This window comes from Tarenaya hassleriana, unplaced genomic scaffold (assembly GCF_000463585.1).
Source record: "Tarenaya hassleriana unplaced genomic scaffold, ASM46358v1 Cleome52, whole genome shotgun sequence".
Classification (NCBI taxonomy): domain Eukaryota; kingdom Viridiplantae; phylum Streptophyta; class Magnoliopsida; order Brassicales; family Cleomaceae; genus Tarenaya; species Tarenaya hassleriana.
Window position 1 is genome coordinate 553,870 of NW_010967884.1, and position 23,198 is coordinate 577,067.

The window sequence follows — 23,198 nt, forward strand, 5'->3', positions numbered from 1 at the left end:
GGGAAAGGGGGGGGGGGGTAAAAGATTAGTATTAGGTAGCATCAGATTCCATAATTCGGGAGTGACCACGTCCGCGTGGGGCTTCGAATCCCAAACCGATCTCTCCTTTTAATGAAAGCTTCGACCTTTCCATACGTGTGGGGTTCACTTTCCCCTTTCTTTATATAATTTTATTCTCGGCTTCTTGGATACATAAAAAGCATACTCTATAGTCTATATGAAGACGCTCCACGATCACAATGATTATATATTAAGCACCACAGCGAAATGAAAAGCTGTAATCCATCACTATTTCTTTCGTATTTACAAACGCAAACCAAAACGAAAATTACAAAACTTTGGAATATAGATAGGTTTCTAACATGTAAGTTCCAAAAAAAAAAAAAAGGAAATAAGATTATTAAGACGCATAACGTGAGGCAGAAGCAAAAGCCACGGCTTGCGCCCACATCTTCAGCCTCGCCTTAACCTCCCTCGGATCCTCTCCTAATACAGAATTCACATCCAAATTAATAAAAATGGATATGATTTTAAATAAAATTTGAAAAAAATGGGATGTATACTACGTACCGGGACCGGAGATACGCCAGCTGGCGACGGGAGAGTTGCCACCGCTACTGGTCTGAGTGTCGAAGGTCGACCCGCCCGACACCGAGACCCGACCCGGAACCACCTCCACTGCCGTGCACTCATGATCCAGCTCGAACCCTAGATCCTTACACGCCTTCACTTCCTCCAACCCCATCCTCATCGACTTCTTCCCTCCCCTAGCCCTCGTTATCACCGTGAAGCTCCCTCCCACTCCGACTTCACTGTTCATGTTCTCATCTGCCCTTTCCTTTACCATCCATGGCGGCCTTCTTTCCCTCCTCTGCCTCCTGATATTACCCTTTTTTCTCTCATCCTTCTTCCTCTCGTTCTCGCTCATTTTCTCCACCGATCCATCTGCCACCGGAAGTTTTCTTCTCCGGCGAGACGACCTCGATGGTAACGAGTAAAATCCGGGTTCTTTATCGGAATCCGACGACCCACCCTGCTCTTTTCCTCGTCCTTTGTCCACATCGGAGACTTCCTCGTCGGCGTCGGCTCCGTCGAAACTCTCCAGGGACAAACCCGACATGAATATACCTACCTCCGATGCATTGTTCGCCACATCGTCTTCTTCGTCGTGGAGGGAGCTTGTGCAGACAGACAGCCTCGACAAGTTGCTGTGCCGCGTCTGGTATTGCAGCCCATCGTCCGTAACTTCATAGTGGACGTCTAAGATAGACGAAGAAGCCATCTTCAGGCTCTCGTCCGAAGCCACGCGAGAGAGAGGAGGAAGAAGATGAAAGTGAAGAGACGCGCTTGCAGAGCCTTTCGATTTTTTTTTTTTATATGCTGTTTCTTTCCTTCCTCAATTAAAGGTGAGTGAAAAAGTAAACTCGAGCCTCACTCAGACGACCGAATTTATTGCGAGTCACACCGAGTCCCGGGTTTTGCTGCATTTACGTTTTTGCCCCTGACAAGTTCGATCGTTTATTGCAAACTTCCATTCCACTGTGTTAATAAATTATTATTTTGTTTATGGTGTGGTGACGTAAAATATATAACACGTGTCATCTTGAGTCTAGAATAAATGGGATGTTAAAGATCCAAGGTTGTTCTCTCTCAGCATCGGCTATAACGGTGACACGTGTACTTGACGCGGTTTTCGCGCGTAATTAATGAGCAGTAGTAACTTCTTAGTCGTCATCTTTGGCTTAGGTTGTATTGGTTTTATAATTTATATCCATTGATTGTAATGAAATATCACTAATGCACATGAACAGCAGCAGGTTTGGACGCTGGACCCAACCTAGCGTCGACGAGTGGTTGGCGTGTTGGCCAATGTATCTTCATGTCGGCTGTTCGATTTCTGAGGTTGGAGAAGGATATTCACATGGACTCTCCTGATTTTCTGGGAGATGCAGTCGGATCGAAGGTCCGGTAAATTTTTGAATTAAAAAAAAAAGTTTGGACGCTAGCAGTCTCCTTGTGCGTGTGCGTGGGGCATGTTCAAACACTCTCCATCAAATCATCCATCAACGAGTGTCACGTGTGGAGATTTCCCGGTCTGCATAAGAGAACAAGGGAAACGGGCTATAACTATATTATACATCCATACAATGCAAGTATGACACGAATTTGGAAACCTTAATATATATTTTTTATAATTCAAAATTTTACCGAACTTTTTAATCCGATTAATATTTTTTAAAAGACCGAAAAAATCATATGAATGTCACTCTTCAAGTGATGATTTGAACCTAAATTGAAAATAAGTTTTTTTATCTTCCTTATCAGTTGAACCATCCAATTTTAAATTTGAAAATATCAATATTGACTCTCGTCTACCTTATTAAACCAGACTAGATAGTAGATGCATTTGCATATAGATGGATCACGATTATGAAGATGTCTAATATATAAAATTTGGTCTACTTATCAATATATATATATATATATATTAAGGATAATTAATTAACATTTGATTTTATGTAGGAGAAAATAGTTTATCGTTCTCATAGGGTTAAATTTAATTTTTATTCGCTATCTCATAAAACACACACACGCACACATATATATTACTTATATTAAAGTTCATCTGTACACGCGTAGAAAAAATATAAAAATTCATTTGTCGAAAATATCTGCCTTTACTCGTTACTAAAACAGTCTTTTACTGTATCAACACGACAAATATATAATAAAAAGGAATTGCAGAACAAAGTACGGTCAGCGGACCAATGAGAGCGTTACTTCCCCTTAACACCTAAGATTCTTTCGCTCTGTTTTGACCAGAGAACACCTGTGCCTGAGATCTTGACACGTGTCGCCTTGTTAGATACACCATCCATTGCACTAGTATGGACCCATGGAAATGGGCCTGGCTCACCAACGTGAGTTGACTGTAAGATTTTATTTTTAAGTGAGACAATATACGCAAGAAGGATAATAGGTATCTTGGACCAAGATCGGGAGAATCAGTTAAATGATTTGGAATATATATTGGGTCGAGAATCAGTTAAATGATTTGGAATATATGTTTTTTTCTCCAAATTTGAGATTCGAATTCGGATCAGACAAACATTTTGCGCTTCAGTATTACCGATTGAACTATCCAAATTTAGATATTACATGCAAGACTTGATTCGTGAATGCATGAAACTATATGAAAGTGAATAATCAAGATTACTTAAAAGCGCATTATATAAACGAAGTTCACATCTTTGAAACAAAAACCTAAGAGGGCAAGAAAGATTTGTTTCTTTTTTTTTGCGTAAATATATGTCACCCTAAGTTTCAGAGAGGCTGAAGCATTACGGGAAGGCCAAACTGTGGCTGGAGAGTGATAAAATCAGCCGGCGCGTGCTTATACTCTCCGGCGAGAGAGAACCTGAAACGCTGCAGAATCATGGCGAGGACCGTCTTGGCTTCGATCATGGCAAAGTTCTGACTTATGCAGGCTCTGGGTCCCACCGAGAACGCCATGAGCGCGTTTGGGTGTTTAGCGGCTCTTGAAACGCCGTTTTCAAAACGCAGCGGTCTGAACTCGTTGGCGTCGTCTCCCCAAAGCTCCTTATCGCGGTGCATCTTAGCAAGCGGTAGCGTTAGGGTCGTGCCTTTGGGTATGTTCAAGTGTCCCAACTTCATGTCCTCAGTAGTCTTTCGGGCCATAAATATAACGGGACAGTACAACCTCAGAGTCTCCATTAACACCATGTTCATTTGCAAGTTTAAGTCAAGTTATAAACAGATTTCTTCATATGCAAGTTAAGTTTATAAATAATTTTCTTCATCTGCAAGAAACCATTGACAGTTTTTTCAAGTAAATCAGATGTCAAATCAATGACCTCGAAACCGATTTACAAATTACCAGTTTGAATCTGGGCAATATGTCTGCATCCGGGATCCGGGTTTCGCCGCATTCCTTCCAAACCTCGTCTCTGAGCTTCTCCTGCCAGTCTTGGTGAACGCTCAACAGCATCGCCGTCCAGGTCAATAAGTTTGATGTCGTTTCATGGCCTGCGAAAAAGAAGGTCTTTCATTCTTCCATGATCTCATCCATGCTCATCTTCAGCCCCTTCTTATCAGATCCGTCAGCTTTGGTGGCAGTCAACATCAGACCCAAAAGATCCTCTCCATATCCAGAGTTGGAGTTGAGTTTCGTATCTATAATTTTCTTGAGAGAGTTCTTCACTTTCCTGTCAAGCTTCCACATTTGAAGATTCAAAGCGGTCGGAAGGTACCTTACAAAACAAAACAAGAGACAAGCCAGATTGTAATATCATCCAAATTAAACCAATGTTTAAATAGCAAAGAGGGGGTGTGATCAGTTTAATTACTGGAATCCGGGGACAAACGCTTTGGAGAGAGAAACGACGCAACACTTCTGAAGCTCTCTCTGTGATCTGAAAGCTTCGATGCCTTCAGCATAACTGCTTCCAAACGCAGCAGTCGCTATGATGTCGGCCGTTAATCTCTGGAACTCACTGCTCATCTCGATCTTCGACACTTGATCAGTTCCCTGTTTCTTCCATCTTTGGAACATCTTGGCCGTGCAATCCGCCATTGGCTTTGTCATGACCTGTGCTCACGACCGAACCGCGGAAGATAATTAAAGGGTTTACCATAAGACTATAATTACGTACGTTTCAGATCAAATCACAGAACCTTGAGCTTGTCAATGGAGAAAGCAGGGTTGAGGATTCGTCTGTGTCGGATCCAATCAAGACCCTCAACTAAGACAAGTCCGTTGCCAGTAAGTTTATTGACTTCTGGCCTCACGTTGGGTTTAACGTAGAAACCGAACTTGTTCGACAATATCTGCTTCACTAACTCAGGCTCCGAAATGCATATCCTTGGTTCTGTTCCGTACCAATAAATGAATGTCTCTCCTGTAATTATTATTGAAAATATTTTAAAATCCAATGTTGCAATGACACGAAATTATCGTCACCTTCACCTCTATAATATCTATTTTTTTCTTTTTCATCGGTTTTTTTTTTATAATCCGGAAGTTCACCGGGTCTTTGCCCCAACTACATCTTCCAGAGGACCGGCGCAGTCCATGTGAAAACCCCTCCCCAACCAGGATCGGTTTTATTTTTCTCATGACAATAATAAAACTTAAGCAAAGACTACCGTCAAAATACAATTCTATATTTTTTTCCAGGATAATTTTTTCTAATTTGACGTTGTTTGAAACCTCAAACAACTGATTCTAACTCTGTTTATTCTAAGATCTTATATGATTACCATTACTATCATATATTTATATTTGATTTATTTCAATTTTTAGATTCTTTAAACATTTAAAATTCACATGCAATTATAACTTGTGTTTATAAATATTTTAATTAGATTTATAATAATAATCATATTCAACTACATTATGATACGTGTGGTATGATAATTTATATTTAAAAATTTAGTTATATTTGAATTATCATATCATATATAAGGGAACAAACACACATATGACAATATGTATATTCTGTTTATATTTTTCCTCACGTGATTGTCTTCTTTCTTTCTTCCTCTCGAGCCTGTACTAGGGTTTACACCCTTCCTCTTCGTGTATATATGTCTATGGAATAATACAGAAATCATTATCGGCGCACATACACGTCATTGTGTACTCGTTCATGGTATCAGGGCACCGCGTTTAATTAACAACCACCGATCCTCCGACGTTACTCTCATCATGTCGACCTCCTCCGACAACACCCCCACTCAAACTCCGGAACCGGCAGCCACGTTCAATCTCCAAGATCCTCAGAAGACTCTTCTCTCGGTTAACATGTCAAGTGTTACCAAACTCATTGCGTCAAATTATTTCACTTGGAGCGTGCAAGTTCGAGCGTTTCTCGAGGGTTACAACCTCGATGGCTTCATCACGGCTGAATCTGAAGTCCCCGCTGCGACACTCATCACCGATGGTGTCACTACCATTAACCCGACCTTTCAACCGTGGAAGCAGCAAGATAGGCTAATCTTCAGTGCTCTCCTCGGAGCTCTTTCCGTTGGACTTCAGCCTCTTATTGCTCGTGCCACATCATCTCGAGAAGCATGGCGCACCCTGGCGAACACCTACGGGAAAGCCTCTCGTGGACACATCTTACAGCTTCGGGAACAAATCAAGAGGAGTTCGAAAGGAACTCAGAATGTCGATGACTATCTCCGACTCATCACCTCCAAAGTTGATGAATTGGCTCTCCTTGAAAAACCTATGGATCATGAAGATGTTTTGGAAGCAATCCTTGATGGACTACCCGAGGAATATAAGCCCATCGTTGATCTTGTCAACGCTAGGGATACCGCTATCACCGTTGAGGAACTCCACGAAAAGCTGCTAAATCACGAAGCAAAACTTGTTGTTGCATCACCCTTGCCTCTCACTTCATTTCCGGTGACAGCAAACCCTGCTGGTTCGATGTCTCGTCGTTCAGATCAGAATTGTCGATCTCCTTCCTCAGGCTGGCGCCCTTGTCCTGGCAACTCTGGAACTTACAAAGGCCGATGTCAAGCTTGTCGTGTCCAAGGACACAGTGCGAAATTCTGCCCTGAATTTTGACTCATCTCCACGTCACGAACCTCGGATTCTGCCATGCCCGTGACACAGTCTCCGTCTCGTGGTCCTCGGCCTTGGAATCATGTTGCCTACAATGTCGTGCACAACCCTTACGACGCGACGCCATGGCTGTTGGATAGCGGAGCTTCACATCACATAACCTCTGATCTCGATAGCTTGTCTCTCCACAGTCCTTACCATGGTGCCGACGATGTTATTATCGGTGACGGAACTGGACTACCTATTATACATAAGGGTTCCATTTCAATCTCTCTCCCTCATCGATCTCTCTCATTGGATGATGTGTTATGTGTGCCTAATATTCGCAAGAATCTTGTTTCGGTTCAAAAATTATGCAAGACTAACAACGTTTCGGTTGAATTCTTTCCTCACATGTTTCAGGTGAAAGATCAAAGCACGGAGGCGCTTCTAATGACAGGAAGAACTAAAGACGGGGTTTATGAGTGGCCATCGTCTCCTTCCTCTTCTTCTCCTTGTTTAGCTTTTTCGAGTCTAAAGTCCACTTTGTCCGAGTGGCATTCACGTCTTGGTCATCCATCGTTGTCGGTTCTCAAACATATTGTCTCTAGTCATGCATTGTCATTGTCTCGGGAGTCTTTGTCGTCTCATTGCGAGTCTTGTTCTAGAAATAAAAGTCATAAACTACCATTTTCTACTTCAACTATATCTTCTTCTCGACCACTTGAATTTTTGTTTTCGGATGTTTGGACGTCCCCGGTTGTTTCCGTGGATGGGTTCAAATATTACGTCCTTTTTATTGATCACTATACTCGATACTCTTGGCTCTATCCTTTGAAAAACAAATCTCATGTTCGTCATACGTTTATTAAGTTTAAAGCCTTAGTTGAAAACAAGTTTTAATCCAAAATCACCAACTTTTACACGGACAATGGGGGCGAGTTCATTGCCCTTGCGTCCTTTCTCGCTGAACATGGCATTTCTCATTTCACTACCCCTCCTCACACTCCGAGCACAATGGCATTTCCGAACGCAAGCATAGACATATCGTAGAAACCGGTCTCTCTCTTCTCATGCATGCGTCGTTACCCACCTCATTTTGGTCATATGCCTTTACGACATCGATTTACCTCATAAACCGCATGCCTACACCCGTTCTTTCCATGTCTTCCCCATTCGAACCCCTTTTCCACATCGTACCCAATTATGCCAAGCTCAAAACATTTGGGTGTTTATGTTATCCATGGCTCCGACCTTACTCGACCCACAAGCTTGACCCTCGCTCACACCCGTGTGTCTTCCTTGGTTACTCTCCGACCCAAAGTGGTTATTTTTGTCTTGATCCTATCACCTCCCGCATGTACGTCTCTCGCCATGTCGTCTTTCACGAGTCCGTGTTTCCTTTTGCATCTCCCACAAAGTTCTTGTCTCCTCCATCGTCTGAGTCTACCTCTTCTGTGTCGGATCACTCATTTGCAAGAGTTGTCCATCCCTTTCGTGTGGCACAAGTAAACCCGTCTTTGGAACAGCTCCCTGGCTTGGACTCTTCACCGAGAAACCTGGAGATTGAGTCAGCTGATTCTGTGTTAGAGGAACAGGTTGTTGTCTCTTCGCCGTCTCCTGGTTCTGACTCTCAAACCTCGGAGTCATCTCCTCTGCTAGTGCCAGCGCGCTCTCATTCTCCCCCGGCTGTTCCCCGGAACTTACATTCCATGGTCACAAGGGCTAAGGCACATATTTCAAAACCTAATCCCAAGTTTGCTCATTTGGTGACAGATTCTCATGTTACTACCCTCCCGACGAATGCTGCTCAAGCTCTTAAACATGAGTGTTGGAAGGATGCCATGAGTGAGGAGTACGCTGCTTTAGTCCGGAATCACACGTGGGATCTTGTTCCCGCCGAGACAGCCACCAATATTGTTGGTTGCCGCTGGGTCTTTCGAATCAAACACCGCTCTGACGGCTCTCTCGATCGGTACAAGGCGCGTCTAGTGGCCAAGGGGTTCCACCAACGACCCGGGATTGATTATCACGATACCTTTAGTCCGGTGGTGAAGCCGGCAACCATTCGCCTTGTTCTCAGTCTCGCCGTCTCACGTAATTGGTCCATCCGACAACTTGACGTCAACAACGCTTTTCTTCAAGGTAATCTCTCTGAAGTTGTGTACATGGTGCAACCACCCGGGTTTGTTGATCGAGAGAAGCCCCATCACGTTTGCCAACTTCGCAAGGCTATTTACGGACTCAAGCAAGCCCCGCGTGCTTGGTACTCGGAGCTTCGGTCGTATCTTCTTCAGTTTGGCTTTGTGAACTCTCTATCGGATGCGTCCCTCTTCATTCATCACCGAGGCTCCACTTGGCTTATCGTCCTCTTCTATGTAGACGACCTTATTGTCACAGGCAGCTGCTCCACCGAAACCCAATCATTCATCACGTCGCTTGCCACAAGATTCTCTATTAAAGATCTTGGGTTGTTGTCCTTCTTTCTTGGAGTGGAAGCAACACGCACTCCTGCTGGCCTCTTTCTTTCTCAGCGACAATACATCGCTGACTTACTACGTCGGACCAACATGCATGAGGCGAACTCAGTACCTACTCCCATGGCCTCCTCGACCAAGCTCACGATTGATACTGGTAACCCGCTAGTCGATCCCTCTGAGTTCCGACAGGTTATTGGCTCACTGCAATATCTCTCCCTTACGCGACCGGATGTTTCCTTTGGGGTTAACAAATTGGCTCAATTCATGCATCGCCCGACTGATCAACACTGGCTGGCTGTCAAGAGGTTACTCCGGTATTTGGCTGGTACACCTCGGACTGGTCTATTCATGGCGGCCGACAACCCACTTGTTCTCCATGCGTTTAGTGACGCTGATTGGGCCGGCGATCACTCCGACTTTAAATCTACGGGAGCCTATATGGTTTATCTTGGCCGGCATCTTCTCTCTTGGTCTTCCAAGAAGCAATGCACAATCTCACGTTCATCGACGGAAGCCGAATATCGCTCTGTAGCGAACACGTCTGCTGAAGTCCAATGGCTAGTTAATCTCCTCTCGGAACTTGGAGTCACACTCTCTAAGCCTCCGGTTATCTACTGCGACAATCTTGGGGCGACATACCTCAGTGCAAACCCCGTGTTTCATTCACGAATGAAACACCTTGCTCTGGACTATCTCTTTGTGCGAGGCCAAATCGAGAAGGGAACATTGCGCGTCTCTCACGTCAGCTCGAAAGACCAACTTGCGGACATCCTCACAAAGCCACTTCCCCGATCGATGTTCTCCGATGGCGGCCCGTCTTGAGGGGGCGTATAAGGGAACAAACACACATATGGCAATATGTATATTCTGTTTATATTTTTCCTCACGTGATTGTCTTCTTTCCTTCTTCCTCTCGAGCCTGTACTAGGGTTTACACCCTTCCTCTTCGTGTATATATGTCTATGGAATAATACAGAAATCATTTTCGGCGCACATACACGTCATTGTGTACTCGTTCATCATATTATCTATTTATACCGTAATATATATATATATGTATGTAATCATAGCTTTTATAGATGTTTTCAACATTCTTGTTTTATTTAGATTCATACATAATTGGTATTTTAAAATAAACGTGTTTTTAAAAAACTAAAGGTTTTTTCGATGTTTTTTAAAGATTAAGATTTCTTTGGATTACTGAATAATTGAAGTTTAAAATGTTTGAAGAAAATAGTTATATTTTTTTCCCTAAAACTTTTCTAAAGAAATCAAAGCTTTTTAAAATACCAGAAACGCTCGGTCGATTTTGTCTCAATCAACGCAAAATTCCGAAACTAGAGCGTCATGTAGTGGATCGGTTTTCATACTCATGAGTCATGACGCGTGCGAAATCATTATCCACAGCCCTTAAACGCCGTGGAAATATAAATAAATAAACAAGGGAGAGGGAAGAGGGTAAAAACGCTACCGTATTGGGACATCCAAGAGTGGTAATGAGGAAGAACACGAGGGAGGATATTGTGAGAGTTGGGATCAAGAACCGAAGTCTTAGCCTCACTCTTCATCTTCCTGATCTCGCGGATGTTACCGTACAAGATCTTGTAACCTGGTCCCGAAACTCCCTGTTTCTTCAAACTCCTGGACAGCACGTACGGCCTCCACAGGAGAATCCGACAGGCTTCCCATATCTTCGGAACAACAGCGAGTACCAGAGCTAGTGTCAGGAAAGTGGTTGTGCTCATGAGCTCCATTGCCATAGGTAGCTCACAAAGAACAGCAAAACCAGAAAAAAAAAAAAAAAGAAGAAGCAGCAGCTCTTTATTTCTCCTCGTGTTTGTGTGTGTAGCTTGGTGCGTTATATGATATATGATGGATGATTTTTATTTAATGGGGCATTTATGTGTAATGGGTATCTATTTACACGTGTACGCTGTGGTTATATGTGATTGCTTGTTTTGAAATTGGGTAGGGTTCGGATGCAAAATGGTTTGCTTCAATTTTTTTGGTTTTATAAAAATAGATATCAATCTATTATTATATTATATTCGGTTCGATTTCAATTTTTATTAAAAAATTATATTTTTTTTAAAAATCGGTTTTCAAATTTTTTCAAATTTTGATTCGGTTCGATTATGAAAAATTCGGTTTTCTAAAATTAATAACATTCGAAAATTTTGAAGGGTTTGAATTTTTTTCGCTTCAATATGGTCAGATCCAACTTTAGTTTGTGATATGATCAGATCCAACTTTTTCCTTTCTATCCTTTTCAAGATTAAAAAAAGAAAAAAGAAATCAGAGTGTGTGACTATCCTGAATTATTATATAATAAGAGGCAAAGAAATTAAAAAGTCAATGAATAATACTTTATTTAATGTATTAAATCTTCATAGGAATTTTAAAATAAATATATGCTTTGTTAATGGGTAAGAATAATCTTGGGGGTTGTTGAATTGAAAAATTCAAATGTATTCAGCAAAGATGCACTATCATTTCATGACACCGTCATATGAAATGTATATTTTATGTTTTTTGTTTCAACAGAAAGCAGATAAATAAAATAAACTGCATTAATTGTTGGTATATACTATATACGCTTCCATATATTATAGTTTTGGATCTGCAAGTGGATTTTAGTGAACCCCAAGCAGGCTCCAAAAAGGACAAAGTATAAATAGAGGAAGATGAGGTCACTGCTGAGGCATTGCCTAGCATTTGACACGTAATTGTCCAGTATTTGCCCACAATTATGACGTCACTATCTCAGTGACGACAACACGTGCGTCACAATTTTAGAAAGAAACCATTCAGCACGCTTCCCCCTTTGGCGGTTTGGTCCGCATTTATTTACATTTTTTTTTGTGGACAGAACTTGCATCTTAGGTAGACTCTTATCTAAAAACATTGGACTGATGTTTTTGTTTATTTACATTCACGCAACCACCAAATGTTTCCACAACACAACCCTTACTTCATAAGAAAATCAGATGTGTGAATCCCGACATGCAATCTGTAGATTTTCACATAATTTTTTTTTAACGGTACATATTATACATCTAGATGAACGTACGAAAGAGATTACCAAAGGGTAATACTTATATTAACGTTCACGGTACCAAATTATAATAGTAAATCAAACTAGATTGAAAGTGAAATAATAAGTCAAGAGTGAATAAAATTAGAAATAAAAATGGTATGGAATGTTTGTTGCAAGTGACGGTGTTGGAGGGTAAGACTAACTGATATCTATGTTTTTCTTTTCAAATTTTTTCCGATCAGTTGAAATCCATAGAAGATATAGGGATGTTGACAACACGAAAACATACAACACGTTGAGTTTTTTGGACTGTAACAATAGTGGAGGGACAAGTTCGTAGAATTCTTTGTGTTTATGCTACTAGTTCTCCGTCTGAATCAAAACATAATTTTGGACAAATAACGTGTTCTTTGGATGGTTAGAGTGAACTGATTTAGTAAAAGTATGTGCCGTACGACCTCGTTCATGAGGGGAAGGAGTATTTTGAGAAGGGTGCGGATATGGAGTCGTAATAGAAGGGTACCTTTTTGTGGTGGTGACTAGGGTCCAATGATTCCGGAAGTGGGATATCGGTGGGACTAAGAAGGAATCCGACGATTCACAGAGTGAGCATCGTGGAGGGATCCACAAGTAAACTACTTTAATAGTGGATACACCAATTGATTTGTCTTCAACCTCGACGATATTTGGAAGTGGTGAGCCCAATTGGATTTCAACCTTAACTCGAGTCGAGCCAATATATATATCTATATATACACAAACACATACCATACAAACACACATATACATATAAATATATGTACATATACATACGTATAACACATACATACACATATGTACATATGCACACACAGTGGCGGATTTAGAAAAAAATATAAATGGGGGCATTAATTTTATATATATTATTTTATAGAATCAAATGCTATTTTTATGGGGGCATAGGGTAAATTTTTTTCATAATCTTACAAAATTTACCTAATAATTACTTGTTTTTTTAATTAGAATGGGGGCCTGTGCCCCCACCCCTCCTAACCTAGATCCGCCCATGTGCACACACACACACATACGTATATATCTACATATATATACATACATATATACACAGATACATATTTTTATATATATATAAATTAGCAAAAATTTAAATATTAATAATTTTATTTGGTATTATGTTTGATATTATTTGTTTTTACTAATAAATATTTTTTAAAATATATTTTTAATATTAAAATTAATTTTATTAAAAAATAAATTAAATTGATAAAAACATTTATAGTTTTAAAATTATAATTAATTATTTATAAGTTTTATAATTAATTGATATAAAATAATAGTAAAAAACTAATTAAAAAGGTTGGTATTGTATACAATAAAATGATATATTTTTTGGTAATTTACAGTAAATCGCAATCGCTGTCAATCATTCGGTCTAAATTACAATCATTCTTAATGGTTACCAACAATAATTATCCTATCAATCAAACATTAATCGTCCGAAATTGTCAGTTTACACATCGCAAACGTCCACGATAGCCGCAATTGTGATTGCGTTACCAGCCATTAGCACGTAATACACACTTACTAAACAAAAAATTAATTATTGTATATATATTAATGAAGATTTTAAATTAATTAAATCCAAAAAGCTTATAATTAATTAAAATTTTGATTCAATATATATTTAATTTGATCCCTTTATAATTAAACTAATCATTTTTTTGTTGAAGTGCTTTCACAATATTCCACATGTTGGTTGGAAAGAGAGGTTTTAGAAAATGTTAGAAACATCAGACGGGCGAGTTAGGGTTATGAATATGACAAACGATCATAAAATTTTAATACACAAGGATAATTATTCTTCAAGCTTAGAAGTATAACGCCATTAAATGTTATCACGAAAAAGACATTCCTAAAATAACATGAAGACAACACGCGCAATAGCATCTAAAAAAAAAATTATAAATGGGGGCAAACTTAAATTTTACTATGACAAACATAATTTTATCACAGAACATTTAACAATTTTATTAAAAAGTTTATAAGTTTTATAAAGAAATTATTTTTTAATAAAACAAATGGAACACATGCCCCATTCATATCAAATTGGATCCGCCTATGTGCACAAGGATGTGCGACCACTCATAGATTTGGTCCGATCTAGAGAACTCTACATGGATATGTCTCACATAAATATCAACACGTGTGACTTAGACCTTGACACGTGCCACGTTTGTTCTATAATGTGGGCTATTAATCTGTACATGTAATATAAGCATAGGCGCCAATTTAGTATTATGAAAAATTTATGTGCTTCAATGTTTTATCATCTTGTATAAATAGGAACAAAACCTTACGTTTAGTATAATCTCCTTCAACGTCCTTTTTTTTTTTTAACTGTAATTCATTAATCTCGAAAAAAATTTACAAAAGGGTGGTTACCAAAGAGTGGTTAGAGCTCATACATCAGCCTAAGCAAAGATCACCAATGAGATTACAAGATAGGATAAAAAACATGAAACCATGTAGTCAGAGGTCTTTCGGGAAGAACTTTCCCCTTGTTGGATTCTCGAGAGTCGATATTTTCCTCCGGATCAGCCGCTTGACTTCTTTCCATAGGATTTGTGCTGGCGTTAGTTGTCCTCTGTGAGCACGGGTGTTACGCTCGCGCCATATAGTGTAGACCACAGCTTGGAAGATCAGTGAAACCATGAGTTTGAGCTCACGGTTATTTGTGCATCGATGAAGCCATAAGACAACATCAGAGAATGATCCATGAGATGGTGGAACTATCCCCGACGGTTGCAGGATGGCAGGCCAGATTAAACTAGAGTAGCACAGTTAAAGAACAGGTGGTTCACATCTTCAGTGTGGTGGTCGCAGAGAATGCAATTCGCCGGTGCATTGGTTGACCAAGACGATGTTTGTTGTCGCGTTGGGAGTCGATTGATGATAGCTAACCATACCGTAAAGGAATGCTTGGGTATGGAGTTTGCAAACCAGACAGCTTTGTGCCAAGGAGCGTGCGGTGCATTGATGTTGCGGTTCGACCAAGCCTTGACTGTCGAGAACGCCGGAAAAACTGTCGCCGAGTGTGATTCAGCCCAGTAGTATGTATCACCATGCTATTGCGGGACCGGTTCCACTGCAGAGAGTATTTCCGTGTATGCCGCTTCGATCGCTGTACTCCGAGGTGGTGGAAGGTGGCATCCGTCATCTAGGTAGACCCGAGAGATGGTCGCAAGTCTCGGGATTCCAAGCAGTCTCGGCCCTGTCTCACCCAGCGATAATATCAACGGGCCCGACATCAACCAACTATCGTACCAGAAACTGCAAGTGCTACCATTTCCCACCGAACAACGGATGAAATTGCGCGCCATTGGTCGCAGCTTCAAGAGTTTCTTCCATGCCCAACTCCCTGTGTTTCGCTGAGATATTATCCATAATGGTTTTGCCTTGAATAGGTGAGCCTTGACCCATGCTACCCATAAGGAGCCAGCTTTAGTGAATAAGGTCCATATTAGCTTCAGACATAAAATCTGATTCCATTCCGTAATTCTCCGTAGTCCCAGTCCACCATGAGATTTTGGCAAACAAATACTACTCCAAGCTACCCTAGCACCTTTTGCAGTGTCCGAAGTTCCTTTCCATAAGAAAGCAGAACACATTTTCTCAATGTCCCTTGCACAACTGGTAGGCAGAACAAAAGCCGATGCCCAAAAATTGATGATACTGTAAATTACAGATTTCAACAGCTGGAAGCCGAGAAGGCTGTTGTAGTCAAGCACTCCTTTATCCATTGGATGAAAATTGCTGGAACTTCAATGACAGCCAATATTTGGAGTACAAATTCCCAATTCACTGAATCGAAGGCCTTTGTGAGGTCAACTTTGATTAAGCCCCGTTTAGGACTCCCTCTTGAGCTAAAGTCTGAGACAAGTTCCGTTGCTAATAACACATTTTCTGTGATAGAACGTCCTGGAATGAAGGTCGTCTGATTGGGAAGCACTGCGTCATTCAGAAGAGTTTTCAGCTTCTTCGCTAGTAATCGGGAGATGATTTTGTAAGTTGTATTGCAGCAGGATATCGGGCGAAAAAGCTTAAGCTGGTCGGCTTCCTTGGTCTTCGGAATCAGCGAAATCAGAGTAGTGTTCCACTCTCGCAGAATTTTCCCCTTCAAGAAGAATTCACGGACTGCGGCCATCAGATCATCTCCTACGACGTTCCAACATGATGTGAAGAACTTCGCCGTAAACCTATCCGGCCCGAGCGATTTGTTACGCGGGAGGCTAAACACTTCAGATTTTATTTCGTCATCTGTTGGCAGCGCAATTAGAAACCTCGCCATCTGATCGGAGCAGCGAAAAGGCATCAGTTATTTAGCCTGCTCCATCGGTCAACTAGTGATGTTCTGGTCCTCTGCTCCAAGGAAAGTCTTGAAATGATTCACTGTCATTTGCTTCAGCACAACAGGGTCGTATATATTCGTACCTGCATCATTAAGAAGGAAACGGATCGCATTAGTAGCTGTTCGAGCGACCGAAACCCTGTGGAAGTATTTGGTATTCTGGTCGCCCTCCTTGAGCCAACTTATTCGAGACTTTTGTCTCATGAAGGACTCTTCGACAGCTGCAAAGAATGACCAAGTAGCTCTGGAATCTGCTTCCCGTCTGGCAAGATCCATAGAGGGATGTTAGAGAAGTTGTGCTTGGACTGCTTTAAGTTCCTCCAACGCCGCAGCTGCCCATTTCTGGATGTTGCTTAAACTTGTATGATTTAGCTTCCGCAAGTGAAATTTCATATTCTTTAGCTTCCTTGTGAGGCGAAACATGAATGTCCCATTGGTATCTCCATGTAGCCATTCACGTTCAACTAGAGGATGAAACTCCGGGTGCTTCAATAGTAGGTGAAAGAACTTAAAACACATGTGTTTCCTGGTTGCCAAAACTGATGAAATTGTGACCACACATGGGCTGTGATCTGACGGAGCAGGGGCTTCGAAGATAGCAAAAGAGTCTGGGAAGGTGAGAAGCCACTTCTCATTTATGATGGCTCTATCCAATTTTCGGACAATCAGATTGTCAGGATTGTTGTTTGCCCAAGTAAAGTGCTGCCCTCTCGAAGTGAGATCAAACAACCCCGCGGAGGTAAGGCATGATTGGAAGTCAACCATCCCCGAGTGAGGAGTAAAGGGGAAGGATGGGGATGCGTGATCGTTAGGGAACAGAATCCGATTAAAATCGCCTGTAAGTAGCCAGGGCCTCGATGTAACCAGACCATTTGTAGCAAGCAAATTGATTTCTGACCAAAGTTCTCGACGTTCCAAGGGGGTGTTCCTACCATAGATAAATGAGACCGTAACATATATGGATGTCGAAGGCTCGTAAACTCTACAGGTGATCATTTGGGCTGATGATGAGTAAACTACCACTGAGACCGACGGATCCCATGCAATCAGAATTCTACCCAATGTTATTGTGTTGTAATTGTTAGCAAAAGACCATCCCGGAAAAAGAAGACGGAAGATGGTAAAGGCGTCAGCCTCTTCCCTAATCCTGATTTCAATCAATCCGCAGATTAGGGGCTTATGCGAGACTATCCAATTCTTTATAGTCCGCTGCTTGACGCTGCCATTCAGGCCCCGGATGTTCCAACAAATTAACTTCATCTACTTTTCGCTGATCCAAAAAACAAAATCTGCATGGGATCGAGACACGTTTAACTACCGCGGCCTTTGCCCTTTCGACCCTTCTTCTGATCCGCAGGGTCTTCTTGGGCACGAGCTACGGTTACGCAACAAGAACGAAGTAATCTCTGAGCTTCCGCAACGAGTTTTTCCTCAGAGTCAAAACAGAACTATGGTGCAGGATTACTTGGCGAAGAGGCACTTGAACTTTGCCGAACAATGTGTAGTGAAGATGATGTTGGGTCAAGAATTTCCTTATTATTTATGATGGGTTGCTGTTGTAGAACAGGATGAGAGGTTTCTGAGAAGGTGGAGAGGCAGCTGGTCGCAGAGGAGGTGGAGTGCTGATTGCTTTCTGCGGTGGACCCGACGAGATTTTCGGGGGAGCCGACTCTTGTGGGATAGTTTGAGTTTTTGTTTGCTCAGCTTCTTGTTCCGAGGAGCCTGCTTGAGTCTTAGGAGCTAGGTTAAGATTCCTTGAGGGGCAATGTTGTTTGTTATGCCCGAACTCATTGCAATCTGGGCACCGCGGTGGGAGCCACTCACAGTCAATTTTCACTCCAGTCACCTCTCCGGTGTCATCTTCAATTTCCACGATACTTGGGAGAGTTGAGCCTAACTGAATTTCTACTTTGATGCGAGTTGTCCCAACGTGAAGAGGGTCAAGGCGCATCTTATCCGTGTGCAAGGGTTCTCCTATCCCGCTTGCAATATAGCTGATTCCTTGGAGCGAGAACATTTTCGGAGGGATATTCTTCAGGGTTACCCAAATCGGGGCAGATTTGAGAGAGGGTTTCCGGAGTGGTGAGATCGGCGTCCATTCCGAGAGGGCAAACATTACGTCCGCGACCCTCCAGATACAAACCTCGAGCACCCACTCACGTGTAGCCAAATCCGGAATGAAGAATAGGCATGTCGAGTCACCTGTTCGTCGAACTATGATGCGAGATTTTCGGCCCCAGATCGGATTTAGGGACTGAAAGATTTTGGAGACTTGAGGCGAGATTCCATAAAATTGTCCGACGAGGTAGTCAGTCTAGGCTTTGGATACCTCGCGAAAGACAGCGCTGGGGACTTTAACTCGGGGAATACCAGAAGCAGAGTAAGTTGGAGTAGCCAACCGAGAGAGGTTACGGGAAGACTTACGAAGCCGTTCTGCCCACGGGAATCGCTGAGTCTGCACCGTAGAGGAGGCTTCCACTGTAGGAGCCATCGGGAGTTCAGGAGCACTTGTGGCCCGGGGCTCTCATGGGAGGTCCGGGAGATGTGCTCGGCTTTGGCACGGGGCCTTAGCTGCAGAGGACGAGAGAGGTGGAAAGTCCTGAGGAAGGAAATTGGGCGCATTAGGCACCAAGATCCGGGTCTCTGGAGGCGGTATGGCGTTCCCTGGTTGAGCTGAGCTGTTTTCCGGGTGTTTACCGCTCGACTGATCTGTGGTGGGTGAGGAGTCAAAGGATCCAGTGGGAGATTGAAAATCTGGCTCTAGATCGCTGGTTCGACGGCAGTGACGAGGAGCTTAGGTGGAGGAGATTTGCGCTGCCTCCTCCTAGCCATCCTTGAAGACTGGGAAGTGGACGGCGGTTGCAGGGTTTTTTTCCGGCCGGCAGTGGGTCGACCGGTTTTACGACGGAGAAGTTTCAGGATTCTAGGGTTTCAAAAGGGAGAGAGCTCGATAACGTCTCTTTTTCATATCCCATTGACTTTCCTTTCTTGCCATGATGAATTTCCAAGTCATCCACGTTTCCTTTCCAAGCCTCATAGACATGCAACCCATGCAACGACACTATCCTTATTCCGAGCTTCCTTTGGTATATGAGGAGAAAATAACTCTTGGTCCTTTTCTTTTGCTATCTCTCGGACCTCTTTTACATTCTTTGTTTTATCTTCAACATTCTCCCTCAATATTAGATTGGAGAAAATTCAAAAAGCTAATATTGGAGAGTGGATACCTTCATAGTCACTTTGAGGTGTCCTCAAACATTTCATCTTCTTCCATGTCGGTTCCATCGTTTTCAAGGTCCTAGTTTTCTGCATGGACTCAAGTATAACGTTAGCAAACATAAAGGAGGTCGTGACACTCCATATGATAAACCGAAATAAAATTGCAAGAATATTCATTTCATCAAACAAGAGTAGATAAAGGTTCTTAATATGTTTAAACTCAAGTTTGAATGCTAACATATCATGATAAGAATTAGGGGTGGGCGATCGGTTCGGATCGGATTAATCGGATTCGGTTATTTCGGATTCGGGTTGTTCGGGTTTAGAATTTTCATATCCAATCGGGTGTATAATCTTAATCGGTTCGGTTTCGGTTCGGTTCAGATTTTTTCGGGTTCGGTTCGGGTTTATCCAAACAAATATTCCATAAAAAAAGTCTTATAGAAAAATAAGAAAAACAACATTCTTAATGTCATGTGATTATCAATCTAACATTAATAGTCTCATATCAAAAATAAAAATCAAACATAAAACGTTCCTTCAACAATCTTCTCATACAAGAGCTCCATATATCGAACCTTGGAAATGAAAAACCAATGACAAAATAAGAAAGACCATTCAAACATAAAACTAGAATGAATATAAAAAACAATCACCTTGACGAGCTTCATTCTAGATGACACACAAATCACCTTGTCCCGAGTCATCTTGTCCCGATGATTTTGTAAACTCTATACAAACAAAAAAATAAACAAATCAAGACATTGCAAACTTAGATAATACTTATAAAATAATGTAAATATAATAGATACCTTCCGCCAATGCAAACATAAACTCATTTTCTACTATCAAATCACCGAAGCTACGTTTTTCATCCGAAATAAGAGGATACATCAACCAATTTTGTGTAAGGACTAATGCTTCAACCATATGAGGAGTTAAACAACTCCGATATTGATCTAGAATGCGACCTCCAGTGCTAAATATCGACTCTGATGAAACCGTTGAGACCGGTATTGCTAATAAATCTCTCGCCATTTCCGCCAAGATTGGAAATTTACCATTGACCGCCTTCCACTATGACAAAATATCAAATTCGCAACCTAAGTTGTTAGGATTCATCACTTCGACCTTTTCCATCAAATAAATATCCAACTCATTCGGCGATTCCTCGATAACCCCTTTATCCGCCATCATTTGGGTAAACGAAGCAAAAGGATCATCATCATAAGTAAAACCCATATCGATATCAACATCGTTCACACTACTTGATGATCCATATAAATCTGTACTACCAACGGATGTATGTCGACTTTCGCTTCATATCAACACTTTTGACACTAACTTTACCATACATCTTGTCAAAACAATGAGTTACAAAACTCATCTTACTCCTTGGATCAAATACAGAAGCAATGATCAATAACTTATTGATCTTTTCGGTCCCCTCCCAATATTTATCAAACTTAAATCTCATTATCTTGGCCATCTTGCTCATTTCATGATCGGGATTATTTGCCAAGGAAGACAAAACCGTTTCAACCTTTATAATCTCGTTGTAGCAAGAAGTGGAAGTTACCTTTGTAGTTGCAGAAAATGCTAAAGTCGAGTCATAAAAAATCTTCAAGAAGCGTATCAATCGATGAGCATTTTCCCAATCATTTTCTGAAGGAGGACCAAGCCTTTTTTTCCCGATTCTGGAATCATCATCTTCGCCAAAATAGTTCTCATAAAGCTTATCTTCCATTTCCATTCGTTTAAACGCATCTCTGTACTTCAAAGCGGAAGATAACATTAGGAAAGTCGAGTTCCAACGTGTCGCACAATCCAAAACCAAACTTCCTCTATTAAAGTTGCCCCCTCCAACTCGACTTTTAAAAGCTTGCAACCTTGAATCAGAGGACCTTATATACTTCACATCATTACGAATGCTCGTTACGCTGTCACGCATATCTGACAACCCATCCTTGACAATCAAATTCAAAACATGTGTCCCGCAATGCAAATGCATGAAATCACCATTCAACACAAGAGTATCTGCATTCCAAGCACCCAATCTATTCTTTAAAAGCTTTAAAGCATAATCATTGCACTAGCACTGTCCACGGTAATGGTAAAAACCTTCTCAATACCCCAATCCATCAAACATTTCACAAATTCTCTTGCAATGGTCTCCCCCTTATGATTCGATATAGGGCTGAAACTAATAATTTTCCCGTGCAAACGCTAATTTCTATCTATAAAATGAGCAGTAATAACCATATAGCTCATTGTTGTTATTGAAGTCCAAATATCTGTCGTAAAAGACACCCTCTGCTTGTTCTCATTCAACAAATTCTTCAAAGATACTTTCTCATTCAAGAATAACTGGTAGATTTCTCTTGTCATTGTTCTTCTTGAAGGAATCACAAATACAGGCAGTGCAACGTTACAAAAATGTTTAAATCCAGCTCCATCAACAAATGCAAAAGACAACTCGTCCATTATGCTCATCCTAACCAAAGCTCTTTTGCATGCCTCTTGACTAAACCCAACAGCAATAAGTTTAGAATCTCCTACTACAAAATGATCTTTGGTTAAAATTTTCTGAGACTCACTTTCAGAAAGATTCTGGTATACCTTGCAAGTCTTCTGAATATGATTTCTTAAACTGCTTGTACCCATTGATGAACATCCCGTCAATACAACACCACAATAATTGCAAGAACACTTCTTTGGGTTATCAGGAAGCTTGGTAAAATGATTCCATATATTCGATCTCGCAGGAACTATCCTCTTTGCTTTCGGAGGTAACTGTGAATTTGAAGCCAGTTCTTTTCTTTTGTCACCAACCGATTCTCCGAACGTAACTGATTCTGAATTTTGATTTTCCATCTGTTAAAAAAATATAGAGTTAAAAATTAACAAATTTAACAAATTATATGTCTTTCAAAACCCGAATAATTTTATCAGGAAATATACAACACAACACACATACACCGAAACAAACCGGCGGCGACACACATACACCGAGCCCGAGCCAAGAACGCCCTCTGGCTTTTGGCCTCTGCTATCGGATAACAAATAGATGATGAGATGTTGAGAGAGAGAAGATACTGGCGGCGACAGATGCAGAGAGTGCATACCGGCGACGACAGATGCTGAGAGAGTAGAGACCGACGGCGACAGATGGTGAGAGAGACGAGACGAGATCGGCGGCGACAGATGCTGAGAGAGTAGAGACCGGCGGCGAGAGTTACGCGACGAACAGGAAAGAGGCAGAGCTTGGCTTCGGTCGACAATGGCAGGGTCAGGGCGGAGCTCAAGAGTAGAGACCGGCGGCGAGAGTCACGCGACGAACAGGAAAGAGGCAGAGCTTGGCTTCGATCGACAATGGCAGGGTCAGGGCGGAGGGCGGAGCTCAAGAGTAGGCAGCCGCAGGCGCAGAGGAGAGCAGAGATCGAAAGAGGAGGCGTAGAGAAGAGAAGATTAAACCCTAAACAT

At 41.6% G+C, this 23,198-nt stretch overlaps 4 protein-coding genes across 4 annotated transcripts; all 4 read right to left on the minus strand.

Annotated features, from left to right (window-relative positions):
• Positions 1-231: 231 nt before the first annotated feature.
• LOC104827649 lies at positions 232-1,513 on the minus strand. The gene is made up of 2 exons (XM_010560862.2): positions 571-1,513; positions 232-486 (listed from the first exon to the last, which is right to left on the minus strand). Exons 1-2 carry the CDS (start codon positions 1,280-1,282, stop codon positions 401-403), a joined length of 798 nt encoding a protein of 265 aa, XP_010559164.1. The 5' UTR covers positions 1,283-1,513; the 3' UTR covers positions 232-400.
• Positions 1,514-3,005: 1,492 nt separating this feature from the next.
• Positions 3,006-10,933, minus strand: LOC104827650 (cytochrome P450 709B2-like). The gene is given in 5 exon segments (XM_019200672.1): positions 3,006-3,687; positions 3,899-4,271; positions 4,368-4,609; positions 4,696-4,919; positions 10,526-10,933. Coding segments are annotated over 5 exon segments (1,491 nt in total). The 5' UTR covers positions 10,815-10,933; the 3' UTR covers positions 3,006-3,324.
• A 7,103-nt stretch (positions 10,934-18,036) lies between these two features.
• On the minus strand, positions 18,037-18,612 carry LOC104827688. Its single transcript, XM_010560911.1, has one exon. The coding sequence runs from the start codon at positions 18,610-18,612 to the stop codon at positions 18,037-18,039; it is 576 nt and encodes a 191-aa protein (XP_010559213.1).
• Positions 18,613-20,792: 2,180 nt separating this feature from the next.
• Positions 20,793-22,389, minus strand: LOC104827689 (zinc finger BED domain-containing protein RICESLEEPER 2-like). Its single transcript, XM_010560912.1, has 3 exons — positions 22,335-22,389; positions 21,108-21,752; positions 20,793-21,001 (listed from the first exon to the last, which is right to left on the minus strand). Exons 1-3 carry the CDS (start codon positions 22,387-22,389, stop codon positions 20,793-20,795), a joined length of 909 nt encoding a protein of 302 aa, XP_010559214.1.
• Between the last annotated feature and the right edge of the window lie 809 nt (positions 22,390-23,198).